The sequence below is a fragment of the Acanthochromis polyacanthus genome, chromosome 20 (genome assembly GCF_021347895.1).
Source record: "Acanthochromis polyacanthus isolate Apoly-LR-REF ecotype Palm Island chromosome 20, KAUST_Apoly_ChrSc, whole genome shotgun sequence".
NCBI lineage: Eukaryota > Metazoa > Chordata > Actinopteri > Pomacentridae > Acanthochromis > Acanthochromis polyacanthus.
The window spans coordinates 24,588,555-24,603,994 of NC_067132.1; the positions used below are offsets into that span (position 1 = coordinate 24,588,555).

Consider the following 15,440-nt stretch of genomic DNA (forward strand, 5'->3'; position numbering starts at 1 on the left):
CTTGGAGTTCTTTTAGAATGCACGAAATAAATTACACAAATTCCTCTCTGCATTAGGTGGCAGAATATTCCTAATGATCTACAGACTTGTCACATTTCTGCTTTATTGGTAGATGTCTTGGCTGACACCCAGAGAAAGCACTACCGTGCTCGACACTAATCAAGAGATTTTCCACTCCACAGAGGTATTCCACTCCCACACCAAAAGTCTTTATTGTGAAAAACTTTATTTTCTTAAAAGGAAAAAGTGACTGAGAGCGGTTAACAGCTACATGATACATTTTGGAGCTGTGCACGCATTCAAGCCGTGTCCTTGATGATATTTATGTGTCCTCAGGAGCTATTTTTTATGCGTAGATCTCTAGTTTATTCTCACAAGCCATCGAGAATGCACCACGGACTTTAGCTATGTTTGATTGGCTCACATGGTACCAATCAACTGGGCTCTTGGCTGGCTGAGGTCAAATGCCAAACCTCAAACCTTTACAGCCAGCAATCTCTGCCACACTGGAATGCATAGTAAGAAACACTTGGAGATGGATGTGATCATGCACTCACAAATTCAACGTTGTGCAGTCACAAATCAGCATCTCTGAGCCAAAACGCAAGTTATGCAGCACAACTTTGCTGTGTGTACTGATCTGCTGTGTGAAGAAACTGCATTTTTGGGCATCACATACGGGTTCAGATCAGATCTTGCTTGTCAAAGGTGGGAACACCTCCCGCAGGAGTAAGTGGGCGAGGGTTGACAGGAGGGCTCGTGCTTATTTCAGGAGGAAGCTCGGATGTGGCTACAGATGGCGCAAAGCAAGCCGAAGCAGAGACACTGAAGCCGTCCTCTGGCACAGCTGAACCCTGAGAGAACGTGTCCGAGCCTCGGTTGGTGTCCGTCGCAGCTGCACTCGAGGAAGCCGAGTGGTCATTTTCGGCTTCTGTGGTGGCCGGGCGCCTGGGAGAAAGTGGGGCAGAGGTGATCTCCTCTAGCTTGCTGTATAATGTCTTCATTGTCATGGGAATGGACATACACCTGAGGAGGGAAACAAAACAAAACTGTGTCTGAGGAAATCAGGCCGAAGTTAAAATGGAAACATGGCAGGGTTTCCACATTTACTTAGGCTACATCCAAGCTAATTTTCATTTTGAAAAACGCACAACTTCTGCCACGTTTACCCCTGGCGTCCACACTGCTCTGGAGTTTGAGGATCCTTAAAATGGAGACGTTTGGAAACAGTGCTGACCCTATTTTAGTTTGAAAACTCTGGGGTTGCATTTCAGTCTGGATGGAGATTTTAGGAAACGATGACGCAGACACCCATGTTCACTTTCTGATTAGGCCTTACCGTCAATACATTCGCTTCCAGATTCATCATGGTGATATCACAGGGCCAATTTATAGAAGAAAATAAAGGCATCAACCTCGACTACCAGTTGTTACTTCAGTTAAAAAAAATGAAGCTTCAGGTTAAGGAATCTGTGGACTTAATTTTCTTAATTGATGTTCTTCCGTCTTCATCTAGGCAACCAGTCTCTTCCTTACTGTAAACCAGCACTGACATTCCATGTCAACAGTTATGTGATAAGCTTTTTCTTGCATGTTAGTATAGATTGAGATTATTTTTGAAATGGAGTTAAAATGCTCATCTGGATTGAGATTGCTTTCCTTTTAACCCACTGTTAAACCACTTTTCTGGTGGAATTTGCATTTTTAAACTATTGATTTTGCCATTGAGGCCCATTATTTCATCCGTATGTTGTCGCCTTCTCTGAACTGTAGCGCAAGTTTTATCATGTATACATACCTGTTCATAACAGTGGAGATGTGTTCATTTATGGAGGGATCAAATGTTCCTCCTCCAAACAAGCTGCAGGTAATCTCATGAGGACTGGATACGTTCACCAGCACTGTGGACACAAATACATGAGTATGTCCTAATACAGCTGCCGGTGACATCATCTTTTTAGTATGACCAATTCCTTAAAACAAAACTACATAAACCTATGCTGTTTTTACAGAATCTCGCAAATTGGCATTCAGGCTGCATCGAAAATTTCAGCAGATTCTTTATGTGACTAATAAGTGCATCATTATGTCACTAGAAAATAGACTTATTTATTCAACTAACAGTCTGTAAACCAAAGACGTCCAGTTTATTGTTAGAAATGACAAGAAAATGCATCAGATTCTCCCATGTGACCAGCTGGAATCAGTTTGGTACCTGTGCTTGACCACCACAATTGATGCTTGTACTTATTTTTTGTCAAATAACCAACTAATTATTGCAGCACTAATTGATAATTCTCAGATGTTGAAGCTCAGAACGACCACGATTCTTTGCAATAGTTGACGAGTATAAAAACTGCTTACAAACAGCAAGGGAGTCAGTGATGGGTTGGTGGAAGGTCACAGAAAAGCTGCTGTCAGACTCTGGCCGGACTTCGAAATGCAGATCGCAAAACGAACCTGATAGGATTAATCAGTTAAGTGTTACATAACAAAACAAAAACAAAACAGCAACAACAAAAATGTTGGCTGCCCACTTTGCAAGAAAGATCATCTCCATATGGGCTACGATTCTGTGGTGTAAAAACTCCTCCTACCTGGACCGGAGCATCGAACGGAGAAACAGCTCCTCAGCAGGGTGTTAATGGCACACTGGTGACGCAGCACATCCACGAGTGCCGAGACATGAGCGGGGTGGGTGAACGCAACCCCGTCCACCACGATCCCTCTGTGAGCAGGCACGTCCCAGGCAGCTCCAGGAAGAACGCAACTGTGCATCATACCACCAGGAAGAGGCTGGATGTGCAGGAATCGATTGATTTGTGAGTCATTAAATCTGAGTTTGCATAATAAGCTAGCTTGAAACAAACCCACTCTGGCTTATTCTTTGTGTTAATGCAAAAAGCATGTACATACCACTGCGAAAATACTCTGCCGTTCATCTAATGTCTCACAATGGGTGTTTGCATTTAGTGCAGCTCCCATCAGAAGCTTGGGTAAGGGTGCCCACTGCAGGTCAACATCTGATACAGCCACATCTGTTAAATATCACAGGAGAAAAGGACTGATGGTTTGGTAAAAGAAAAATTAAATCACTTTTACATTGTATGTTAAATGGAAAAAATGTGTATTTTCTATGCAATATGTACAGTGAAAAGTTACCAATAATTTGGTTGAGTTTCCTCACAAAAGACAACATCACTGGTATCGCTGGCTGCAGTCTGAGCAGAAAACAGGCCGGCAGCATCTCATTTGGCACCTCGCTCAATGGAGCAAACACGGGATGGCTGCCACAGGACACAATTGCACGCCATTAACACCACTAGCGATGACATTCACACTCGTTGTGGGATGCGAAATGAAAAGCGTCCTGCTGGGTGACAGATTAAAAACAAGAACACACTGCCCCTGAGGATCCAGCTGTGGAGGCTGCGGGATCAAAGACGCCATCTGAAGCTGGCGAGTCACGGCGCTGGAGCCAACGGTAACCTGGGCTGCCTGGACAACCGCTTCCAAATCTGTCGTTTCTGTGAAATGCAAAAGAGGTTTTTCGAAAAATCATAACTCAGAATGGAAATAAAGTGGCCTATTGGCAAAACACTTTAACAACTGCAACTTACGTGAATCTGACGTCTTCATTGAATCCGTTGGGGGCACATAGAACTGAATAGTTACAGGATAATCTAAAATAAAGACATTTTATCAACTTAACATTTAAAAACAATTAATTATATATGCATGGTTGATATTTTTGTATCTTTACCTTCTTTTAGATATCCAATCCTGCCATTGTTAATCATGTCCATTTTGGGGTCACAGTATGCCGGTGGCCTAAAAGCAGAAAAACTGTGCTGATTCCAATTTGTATCAGGGCTGCTACTGAGTCATTTACATTATCTGATGGTATCTCAAATGTTTAATATATACAATACATAAGAAAGTAGTGAAAAATGCCCTCAAATTGCTAATTTGAGGGCATTTTTTAAAACTTTTTTTGCCTGAAAAATTGCAAACAATTTGATTACTGACATAAACAATAGTTGTTGTTTTTTTTTTGGTCAGATCTGTTTCTTTGCTCAATCCAATGACCTGAATCAACTCTCACCCTCTCTGTTGATAGCTTAAATACCACCATAAATCGCACCTTACTTAATTTTTTTCATGTAAATCCAAATGAAACTCAAATTCTTTTAACTGGACTTGAGAATTTGATGAGTTTATCGATCCATTTCACCAAAATATCAAAGCCAGCACTAAGAATCTTGGTAACATCTTTCATCCTTCTAAGCTCATCCAGCTCTGTTCTGCATCTTGGGTTCCACAGATCTCAAAACATTAATTTGTTGTTTTATTTTCTCCCATTTAGAGAGTTGGAATTCCCTCCACACTTCTCTCCATCAAGCTGCTCCAAATCAATTGCAGTTGGTTCAAAATGCAGCTGCCAGGTTATTAACTACAATTAGTTGCACCGCTTTGTTGGCTTTTTGTAAAAATTTTAAATAAACTAGAAAAATGAGTACTACACAACAATATTTGCTTGTGTGTGTGAAGCATTTTGTAAGTGTGTTTTAAAAAGTGCTAAATGAGTGAAATGCTTGAGTAACACACAAATCAGCTAAGCTTTCTGTGTTCTTGTTGTTTTTTTGTTTTTCACTCACCTTGATAACTGTGAAATTTGCTGCAAGTCTTTCCCGAGGTGTTGTAGAGATGCCAACAATTTAAATTTGATTTCACTGAGAGAGGGGGGGGGGAAAAGTGATAGAAACTGCTAAATTACCACAAGCGGCTCAAATATTTTAAGAGCACGTACTTGTCTCCAGGGATGCTGTAGTGGGCGAAGAGGCCACCCAGCTTCACGGCGAAATCAGCGAAACATTCGCACCTGTGTGTATAGCCAGAAAGCAATCCCAATGTGAGGCTAAAATAATTCACCTTGAGGTAGCAATTTAAATATTAAATATAATACTGTCGTTTATCTCTATAGTTTGGGGGATAGCTGTACTGCTTACCGCAAGTGAAATGTCAGATTTTTAATTTAGCATCGCTCCACCGCTTACCTCAGCAGCTGAAGAAGAGACTCACTGGGCTGCAAGACAATTTAATTTTATTAGCATGCAGAGAAAAGGGGAGAGCTTGAAATGGGTTGTTGGAAACATTACAGTCCACTTACAACAGGGGATTGTCCATGTGGGGCCACCTTTACCTCCTCCACTCCTCCACGCGGCAGCAATAAAACTTCCAGGTAGAATAAATCAGCAGTCAGGTAGCACGTGGCCCCGGTAGAGTGAAAACCCATTCTTGAGGGGGAAAACACGAATATAGATTAAAATGTATCACTTCAGGATATTAACAGAATGGACAAAACAAATGACAAAGATTAAGCAAATTAACACATGAAGAGACAAGACTTTTAATATATTATAATATATTTAATGGTTTAATAAATCTTTACCGTTGTTGTCTGGCAATTATTTCAAGGCGGGACCTCATGGTATTCATAGAGGACACTGAAATGCATAGAGGTGCAGTTGTTTACATCTGCACCTCTATAAAAAAAAAAATAAATAAATGGACTAAAATCCAAAACAGAATCATTGGTTTATTGTTTATTTACCATCAAACTCTTCTTGAAGTCTTTCCAGGCATCTATCCAGTAGTTGCTTACAGGGTACGGCTTTAGCTCTGGATTTCTCCTATTATGGGACAAAGAGGAGGAAAAAAAAACAACAACAATGGGCCAGTTGTGTGTCAGTGTGAGTCTTGTGTAAACACTCTTTGGTCCTGTCTGCCCATGCCGCCAGGCAGGCAACACAAACTGCATGACACCATGGCAAGCGAAGTGTTGACTTTTTAATGCTTTGCACTTTGGGATAGGTTGCATTTATTAAAACAACCTTTCTGGACGTTGGTGTGAGAAAATATGATGCGTTTTGCCCTTTTTGAGCATGCAAGTTCTATAAAAGTCCATTTTAGACTCACTGCTTGCATGTCTAGCCCTGGATGTCTTATCCCTTTGGACCACACATCACTTCAGACCACCAAGTAATCAAGTTTCTTCAGCAGACTCCAGAGACTGACCACTGCCAAGCTCCACTTTGTATTAATCCAAAAGTATTATCTACCCCGCTGCTCCACCCATGACAAATCTTAAGAAAACTAACCCACCCTCTCCTCACAGAGCCTTAGCACAGCAGTGTTAAATACACACTAGCTTTTTTTGCTGCATGTTTGACATTGCATGTTTCGACCAACAAAACTTTAGCCCAAAGATGTACATCTGCATCTTCCAAAGCATGAAGAATAAAGATTTTCAATGTAAAATCCAAATAAGAAAATGGCTAAATATAAAGAGAATACAGTCCAACAGCCATGTTTTGATTCAAAGGCCTACTACACACTCTGTGCCATGTGGCTGATGAGTGAATCCGAGTCAAGATGGGATAACCGTCAATGCAAAAGCTGCTGATCAAACAACAAAGGCTTGTGTGTTCCAGGATGAATGATCTCATTCTGAGAGCTTCACCACACCTAGTTCCTGATTCACACCACATCATCACATTAGAGGAGCAATCCAGTGACAAGTCTAATAACTATTAGTCATGCCATCAACACTAGTCTGCTCACACAAATGAAGAGGAACACTTTTGAACAACCCTGCCAATAGAAATCCTGGGTGATCTCAGTCATTTGCATATAAACTGAGGGAGTTAAAACTAAGTAAATAATGAAGGTGATAAAAACAAATAATGGGAATAGAGGAAAAGAGGTGTTGAAATGTCTCACCACGAATCTTCGGACAAGCTGAAAAGTGTCCTTCCAAGGCTTCTTTGCAAACTTCAAGTGCAGCTTAGAAATTATGGCTTCTTTCTCCATCACTAAAGCATACAAAAAGAAGAAAAAAAATGGCACACACATTAAATCTTTAATGATTTTCCTGCAGTTTTAGGCTATTTTAGCATATTGTCTGAACACTAGAAAGCCATTTTTAGAATTAAAAATAAACAGTCAGTTGATGGTTTAAATGAGAAATATGTCATTTAATTAGGAAAATAAAACTTGAAATCTACATTACCTGGCTTCTGAAAGTGTATTTTATTCCTCTCTTGAGCAAACGTGCCACCATTTATGTGGATTAGCTAATTAATCAATTAGCTGACATGTTCAATCCACTCCCCCTAATCTAATTTGTAAGTTCAACTACGAGGCTAATGAGCTCAGTAACTCATGTTATTATCATTGTTCACGACTGTGTGCCTTTTAAAAAAAAATCAGTCATAAATAAGTGTTACATTCGTGGACAAAAGTAAAACTGAATGTTGTCTGGTTCTCCCAGGCGGGCGGGCGTTGTCAGACGGAGCCAAGCCCACAGGATGTGCAGTCAGTCTGCTGCTAACAGCTCCCAGCCAAGTCTCTGGAGTTAGCAAGGGAGCTAGCCATGAGCTAACACGTAGCTAGCTGAGTCTTTTCATCCTGCCACCATAATTCAGACTTCGCCAAGCGTTTTGCCGGGGGGAACACGATTTAAATTGCCGGTAGGTGATGTTATTTTCCCAAATGGCGTCGGTGTAACGGCTCTCACCGGCCACGTTAGCTCCCTTTTCGCGTCGCATCATTTAGTTGTGATTAGCTGCTTGTTATCGCTAGCTAGCCTTTTCGCCTGTGTGTGTGTGTTTGGTCAGCCAACCTTTAGCCTGCTAGCGAAGAGGAAGCCGCTGAGTTTCAAGGCATTGACCGATCATCTGTTGCTGGATTTCCTATGTTTAAAAATCCGTCTTGTGTGCATTATTTGAACCGCCGCCTTACTCTTCAACGTTAACTTAAGGCGTTCACCTGCTCGGGAGGTTAGTTAGCTTGTTAGCCACATCGCCCACTTGTCAACCTGCTAGCTAGTTTACTGGCAGTTAAAATGTCAGCAGCTAACTTGCTAATAAGTTAACATAATAATTACAGTCCGTGTTATTTGTGATCGTGCTTGCCTGTTATCGTAACAACTAGGTAAAATGGTAGCTAGGTCAGCTAATACACAGATAATATTGTATTATTAGCGTGCTTGTCTTACTAGCATTATTTAGTTGCCAGATAATGATACGCTGATTAATTTGTTAGTTGTGATGACGTTACATACTGACATTAGTGGCCATGATTGTAATGTAAATGCGTGCTATTCTCATTGGATTCACTTGTCCTTTTATTTAGTCAAATTTACCTTTTTTTTTATTGTGTAACTTTGTTTCGAAATTGTTATATTTTAAGCGTTTCTTCATGGACATTAGAAGCCTTAAACTGTCACCAGATGTCCAGTTTCACAGCTGCTGTTTTCACTTTTACTTAGAACCAGTTGTTAAGAGATTTTTTGCTGGTTTAAATGGTTAAAGTCAAACGACATTACCTTAATTACTTAATAGTAATATCGACTTTTATTGCATAGAGCCATTTAGTTAATTTGTGTAATGAGGTACTGGCTGCATTCCCGTGTATATCCCTGATTCCCCCCCCCCCCCCCCCCAGCGGTCTGTGCTGGCCTCCTGCAGGAAAAGGCCTTAGCACATCATGCTTTTCCCATAGTCGTCTTGGACAGTCGGGTTATAGGAAACTGACCACTAAATCGCTTTAGCATGTGTCACATTCTATCCACTCCTGTCAAAGATTGGAATATATCGCCAGATGTTACCTAGAAGCTTTAAAAAGTTTTATGTCTTGGCTAAATGGGTTTAACATGTCCCTGGTGGGTTACTGGAATTTGCCTGCTGTTTGTCACGATGTAAGGTAGTTAACTTTGCATATCCAGATGTCACTGGTTGCTAGAAGCAGGTTGCAAATATTCTTGTGGTAGTTTGACTTCTAACACGTGAAACTTGGCTCAAGGTAGCTTATTGTTTGCTGATCTGTAAGCTTTTTCTTTTCAAACCTTCCTGTTTATGCTAGCGTTGCAACAATTAGTCTATTAGTTGTTAACCATTCTATTAATTGTGGGCTATTTTGTTAAATGAGATTTTTTTTTTTAAGGAAGAAAAGTCACAATTCTCTGATTCCAGCTACTTAAATTTGAAAACTTTCTGGTTTCGTCCTTCCCCAGCAACAATAAACTGAATATCTTACAAGACATTTGAGGACATTGTGTTTGTCTTTGGTAAAGACTAATCAACATTTTCTGACATTATATGAACAAAACAATCAGTTAATAAAGAAGATGACTGACAGATTGATCAATGATGGAAGTAAATGTCGTTTAAGACATCTGAAAGTATCCCAAATTATTTCTGTTTATATTGTGTTGAAATGCTGCTATAGGTACAATTTCTACTACTAAAAAAAAAGAATATTATTTTTTTGATATTGCAAAGAGCATAAAGTGAAGGGATTGTATTTGCCTTTGCTGAATTAAGGTAATATTTGTGCAGAGACAAGAAAACTCGCTTTACACTAATCTTCAATCTAGTGCTAGTGGTTATCACATTGCATTTGCTGCAGTCTCAGTAGGGTAAAGAGAATCACTCATTCCCTGCACTGTCTGTAGTGTGATGACAGTTCCTCCTATTTAAACATTTTACAGTGCTAGAATTTATTGCTTTGATGGCTGTGCAGTGTAACGGCAGAAATGGAACCTGAAGGCTGCGGAAATTATGATGCAACGTCTTAGGATTCTTTCTCTCTGTTTTTCTTCTCCGCAGGAACTCTCATTCAGCCCTTTGTTTCACCTGGAATCCTTGGACTGATTTTTACGGTCTTCATTTCACAATCCCTCCCGCCGCCTTGAACTTTTTTCCCCTTTGACAGTTAACATCTCTCGGTACACAGAGCCATGGCAGCTGCGAAGCCAAAAGGGCAGAACTCCCTAGCCCTTCACAAAGTGATTATGGTGGGCAGTGGAGGAGTGGGGAAATCAGCCCTCACTCTCCAGTTCATGTATGATGAGGTGGGCAATTTACATCACAGCAGTCGAGTATATTCACTGATGTTAAGATGAAAAGTGTCTTATTTTTGGCTGAATGTGTTTTTTCTTTCTTCCAAGTTTGTTGAAGACTACGAGCCCACTAAAGCAGACAGCTACAGGAAGAAAGTGGTGCTGGATGGAGAGGAGGTGCAGATTGACATCCTTGACACAGCTGGGCAGGAGGACTATGCAGCCATTCGGGATAACTACTTCCGTAGTGGCGAGGGCTTCCTCTGCGTATTTTCCATCACAGAGCTGGAATCATTTGCAGCAACAGTAGATTTCAGGTGCAGCAGCACAGATTGTTGTAATGAATCACTCGCCCATCCATTAGGATTTAACGACAGCTCTTCTTCCTCTGCTTGACATTTTGGTGCAACATCACAGTCGAGCTTTTTTTTTTTTCTCTCTACAGTTTGGATTTCATTGTTTGAAGTCGACTTAAAGAAACAGGAGTGTGTTTGTTTACATAATTCATGCCTGAGTGACGTTTCCTGTTTCGCAGAGAGCAGATTCTGCGAGTGAAGGAGGACGAGAACGTGCCCTTTCTCTTGGTCGGTAATAAGTCAGATTTGGACGACCGACGGCAGGTTAGCGCAGACGAGGCCAAGGCACGTGCAGAGCAGTGGGGAGTGTGCTATGTGGAGACTTCTGCCAAAACCCGTGCCAATGTTGACAAGGTTTGTTTAATTGGCTAAGCATAAGCGCGCCTGGCTAAATGAGTTTACTCTGCTGCCATCGAGCAAACAGAGAAGCATGAACCTTTGCCTTTTTATGTGTGTTTTAACAGGTGTTTTTTGACCTGATGAGAGAGATCCGGGCACGGAAAATGGAGGACAGCAAAGAGAAGAACGGGAAGAACAAAAGTAAAAGTTTGGCCAAGAGAATTAGGGAGAGATGCTGTATTTTATAGTCGTGAAAGAAAGCAGGCTAGCTGCTTATGTACATATGCATTTCTCAGACTTTTGCATTTATTTTGTGCCCATACCTGACCATGACTTTCTGCTCCTGGCTAACAGGACATCTGACCATGTGTCAGGAAGTAGTAAGGTGGCACTCCATACACCATTTATAGCTCTAACTTTTTATGTGCTGACACTCCAAATAATTTATGTACTCTCTCTCTTACTCTGACCACATTACAGAGTGTAATAAATGGATGGTGTTTTAATTTAGGCCTAAGCTTGACAAGAGGCTAAGCCCTGAAATGTTCCAAAACCTTTTATTGTAAAGTTTGATGTGTATAATATATTCAGACAACTGTGCAGTGCAAGTTTCAAAAGAAAAGAAACTGAAAGTGTCAGAGCCAAGGTTTAAATGGGGAAGATGTTAGGTGAGCTTAATGCTGGAAAGACCCAATCCATGTAATTAATCCACCATCTTTGTTAGGGGAGGTAACAGCAGTGTAGTGTCAACCCAGAGTTCATCAAGTGCCACCAAGGAAATGTACATTGCACTGGTGAATCTATGAAATCTTTTGATTGAAAGAACGTTGCATTCTCTAAGCCAGAGCCGAAATTTGATGCCATTCCTATTTGTTGTTTTTACACCTCAGTTTTATTATATAGTATGGTTATGGACACTTATTTCTACCTGTCACGTCAAACTTTTTCCTTCTTTTCCCCTCCCCTCTCACGTCCACCGGTGTAAGATAAGTGCACTATGTCTCCATGTTTTCCCCCACATTTCAGTCACTTTGTTGAGTCTTCTCAAATGCACAAACATCGATCATTACCCTTAAATCTGCGAGGGATTTTACTACACTTGAACTTTTTTTTTTTTCAATTCTAACATTTCAGAAATTTTACCTCACTTGGCTAATGACTTTCCATTGCCTTGTTTTGCGATTAAAAAGGAATCCCTGGTGCTCTGATAAAAGGTGATTCCATGACACTACATCCTTTACATGCTTTTCTGACATCTGAAACAAATTTGCTTCCAGACATGTGAAGGTTTCTTTTGCCAATTTAACTTTACCTGACTCAGACTTTTAATCACCAACCTTGTATTCCCTTCCCTTTTTTATTTAAATGTATTTCTTAATTAGGAATAAATTAATGGGTAGATAAAGGTCAAGGCTAAAATATTAACAAAACAAGGCTGCAGGCTGTATTGAAGTGCGGTGGAACCTGTCCAAATAAAAGTTGCTCTCAGTCACCAAAGAAAAAACGCTAGCTCGTACAAACAAGTGCCCACTTATCAATTGAAGTGAATGACAGCTTGCTATAGTGAGCATCAAAAGTAAGCACTACGATGTTTGTGCGCAAAAACTCTGTCAAAGCTATCGAGGCAAAGGTTGAAAAGGGCGCCAGGGGAAGGAGCGGATTTTATTCTGAATCACCTGGAAAAGAAATGCGAGGTTACGAGGGCTTTAGTAATTCTCGTGCAGTGCGTCACCGTTGCCTCTCTGTCCATTGTGAATGTGAATAATCCCCACATACTGCTCCTGTTTGCCTGTAATGCTGGACTGCAAATGATGTGCAGAGTTTAGAGGTCACTGACATTCTACTTTGCTTGATTTTGCTCCATTCTGTGCAAGGCTACCCTGTGTTACAACGCTGTAGGAACATCTCAGTGAAATACCCTGATGTGTTCATTTTCTCTTGCTCTTGTAGTTGGATCACTTAAGTCAAGGTTGAATCGGTGTAAAATAAATTGGAAAAATATAAATGCAATATATGACTAACGACTAAATTGCATAGACCAAAACACACTGTGAAACCTGCCCCTTGATTCTTAGTTTACAACTGAGCCACTTTTTTTTTTCCCCCCCCTATAACTTAGTTTACATAACTTTTTTTTTTTCAGTTTTGTTTAATAAAGTCTGACAACCCTCCAGAGGTTGCTGCCATGTTTCACTCCAATCCAGTTTAAATCATTAATGTACAAATAAATCCGTGTGTGCATACTGCTCACCATTTACACTAAAGGATTTCTGCCACCGGTCGAATGCCCAACACTGGAGTCTATGCAAAATGGCAGTTGTAATTACAAAGAGGAAATGTGAAAGTTGGAAACAGCTCAGAAACACTGTCTGTAAACTACTATAAAAAGATAAGAGTGTAGAAGAAACACTTAAGCTTCATCGCTGTGGGGAGATTTGACCACAGCGTCATCTTTATCACTATTTTTTTCCCTTCTTTTAAGTGCTAAACACTCATTATTCCCCACACTTAGTGGGAGTTAATCCATAAATATTTCAGTGTTTTATGAAAAAAAAGATCGCGCAAATGAATGTCTGTGGGATTTCTTGTTTACTGAAAAGCACACAGCAGAGTTGGACTTTAAAAATGAGACGAGCTCGAATCCCAAATGTCAGGAACTCAGAATACACGGAAAGCAGTTTTAAGGTTCTAAGGGCTAACCTCCAGTACACCACACAATGATTGGAACCCCCTGAAAGTTAAAGCGACAGGCACAGAAACAGACATCCAGTGTAAGGACCCCTTCCTTCACTTATCAAGGCCATTACATTAACTACTGTGTCTTTATTGTTGAGGATTGCAGAAGCTACTCTACTTAACGTGACCACCATAGTGCTTGCTTACTGTAACATTGGCTTAACACAGTCTCATTTCAGTGCTTTTTCAGAGGCAGACATTGTTCATAACCATTGTACTTGTTTTTTTTTCCTTTGTTTTCATGTACACTTTAATAGACTTGATGGCCCAGATATTTTCAGCAGCATACTAAGACAGATGTTTGTGTGAAAGCTATGAGCAAACTGTCCTACTGGGTATTCAGATAACTTGTTTTGCCTTTTATAAACATAAATACCCTTGGAATAATAATTAAAAAAAATCTAGGTATCTATGTCTTTGATTGGATGGTTGTATGTATGCCATCAGTTCAATGTTTCCTTCATGTTTACTTATTTTGAACATAACCACTAATGTAGCCTATCTGTTTGTGAATGCAAGAGGTGAAGCTTACATTTCAATTCATTTTTTGTGAGTTATTTGGAAATGGCAAATAAAGTGGATATTACTAATAACATTTTCCAAACGCATTTGTATAATCTTTGTCAGTCTTGGCTTATCTTTTTTGCACCGAGCAGGCAGACTTATCTTCAAAAGGAGGGCTCCTCTGGGACGGGGTTGAGCTTTTTTTAACGCGCCTTATCTCGACCAATGCAGGACTTCGACCTTTCTAAAAGGGCCAGGACTATCTGAAGATCAGAAAATTTCCAGTGAGTCGTATTTTCATCAGATATTGACCGTGTACGTCATACAGATGTGAAACTGCATCACAGTGATGTCAGCTGCATAACTTCCTTTGAAGTCTGCTGCAAATCAGATGGAGCTGAATTTAAAGACTGTTTTATTATTAGTTACACTATTCAAGTAGTAAATGCATTGATTATTGCTTTCGCTTTATTGTTTAATTGGATTATGCCTTCGTCTTGTGTCTGCAGGGAGTTCAAAAGGCACAATTTGATGGCGCTTTATTACTACAATGAGCATAGAAAGCTCACATCACATCATTCTTTGTGTTGCATATTTGATGTCTTGACTGCTCCAGTTTCAGTGGATTGAAGAGGGAAGTATTGATTTGTCATGGTACAGATATAGCTACTGAGCAGTTTGCAGATGTTCTTTAATGAAAAAAAAAACTATAATGTTTTGTATTGCACAGTTTACATCAGTAGCAACATATTTCCTGAGAATCCATCGTTTTATACACTAAGTAGGGAAATGGAAAAACAGGATAAGTTCACTCATTATTTTTGTAAAAATTACTTATATTTTACGCCTCAGTTTTACCATGTAGAATGGTTATAGACACTTATTTTAGCTAAAAAGTCAAAGCTTTTTCTTTTATTCTCCTCTATCATGTCAGCCAGTGCAAGCTAAATGCGCTATGCTCCCATTTAGAGTCAATTTGTAAATGCACAAACAAGATTGATCGTTAACCATTAATCTGCGAAGGATTTTACAACACTTGAACTTTATGAACTCTTACATTACTATTTGTTTTACCTCACGTGGCTAATGATTTTTATTGCCTTATTTTGTGATAAAGGAATCCCTGGTGCCTCGTTGATACTTTGATTCCATAACACTGTGTCCTATACGTGCTGTTCTGACATACTGATAAAACAAATTGTTTCCAGACATGTAAAGATTACTTTTGCCAGTGTAACTTTTCCTGGCCCAGACTATCAGAATCATTAACCCTATATTCCCTTCTGTTTTAGTTTAATTTATGTATTAACTTGGAATTAAGTGGGAATAAGTTAAAGACAAATGAATTTTGAGTGTTCTAATTATATGATATCAGTGAATAAATCTGCATATCACAGCTTTCACTTGTAACTGGGCCGAGAGACCAAAATATAAATAAGTTCTATTACCTTATAGAGTTTTTATCCTTTTAAAAAAAATCCACTTCAAATAATTCCGTAATTAATGTTCAGGAAAACATGAAAAAGGTTTAGATGGCATGAAAAAAGGTGCAAAAACTGAGAAAAATCGTAGACCTACTGTAATATGCTTACTACATAGTA

The 15,440-nt window shown here is 39.8% G+C and overlaps 2 protein-coding genes across 4 annotated transcripts; one reads left to right on the top strand and one right to left on the bottom strand.

The window, feature by feature from the left end:
• Positions 1-207: 207 nt before the first annotated feature.
• Positions 208-7,955, bottom strand: zgc:111976 (uncharacterized protein LOC553663 homolog). Of its 3 annotated transcripts, none has more exons than XM_051940334.1 (16): positions 7,685-7,955; positions 6,784-6,875; positions 5,615-5,693; positions 5,453-5,507; positions 5,171-5,297; positions 5,058-5,086; positions 4,811-4,882; positions 3,764-3,831; positions 3,621-3,683; positions 3,404-3,527; positions 3,163-3,287; positions 2,917-3,038; positions 2,598-2,796; positions 2,365-2,460; positions 1,799-1,901; positions 208-1,026 (listed from the first exon to the last, which is right to left on the bottom strand). In XM_051940334.1, exons 2-16 carry the CDS (start codon positions 6,871-6,873, stop codon positions 684-686), a joined length of 1,695 nt encoding a protein of 564 aa, XP_051796294.1. In that variant the 5' UTR covers positions 6,874-6,875; positions 7,685-7,955; the 3' UTR covers positions 208-683. The 3 variants fall into 3 exon arrangements, with proteins under 3 accessions (XP_051796294.1, XP_022049502.2, XP_051796295.1); XM_022193810.2 differs by lacking the exon at positions 7,685-7,955 and adding an exon at positions 7,073-7,244; XM_051940335.1 differs by lacking the exons at positions 5,453-5,507; positions 6,784-6,875; positions 7,685-7,955 and having other exon boundaries at positions 5,615-5,671.
• Positions 7,364-13,930, top strand: ralaa (v-ral simian leukemia viral oncogene homolog Aa (ras related)). Its single transcript, XM_022193811.2, has 5 exons — positions 7,364-7,532; positions 9,672-9,916; positions 10,013-10,221; positions 10,440-10,614; positions 10,725-13,930. Exons 2-5 carry the CDS (start codon positions 9,803-9,805, stop codon positions 10,845-10,847), a joined length of 621 nt encoding a protein of 206 aa, XP_022049503.1. The 5' UTR covers positions 7,364-7,532; positions 9,672-9,802; the 3' UTR covers positions 10,848-13,930.
• Positions 13,931-15,440: the final 1,510 nt, after the last annotated feature.

Excerpts from the sequence above, each read along its gene's own strand:
- ralaa (XM_022193811.2), top strand. The coding sequence starts at position 9,803 with ATGGCAGCTGCGAAGCCAAAAGGGCAGAACTCCCTAGCCCTTCACAAA. Across the intron at positions 9,917-10,012 it reads TCCAGTTCATGTATGATGAG|TTTGTTGAAGACTACGAGCC; the intron begins GTGGGCAATTTA and ends CTTTCTTCCAAG. Across the intron at positions 10,615-10,724 it reads CCCGTGCCAATGTTGACAAG|GTGTTTTTTGACCTGATGAG; the intron begins GTTTGTTTAATT and ends GTGTTTTAACAG.
- zgc:111976 (XM_051940334.1), bottom strand. The coding sequence starts at position 6,873 with ATGGAGAAAGAAGCCATAATTTCTAAGCTGCACTTGAAGTTTGCAAAG. Across the intron at positions 5,087-5,170 it reads CACATGGACAATCCCCTGTT|CCCAGTGAGTCTCTTCTTCA; the intron begins GTAAGTGGACTG and ends ATTGTCTTGCAG. Across the intron at positions 3,832-4,810 it reads TACAGCATCCCTGGAGACAA|GCCACCGGCATACTGTGACC; the intron begins GTACGTGCTCTT and ends TTCTGCTTTTAG.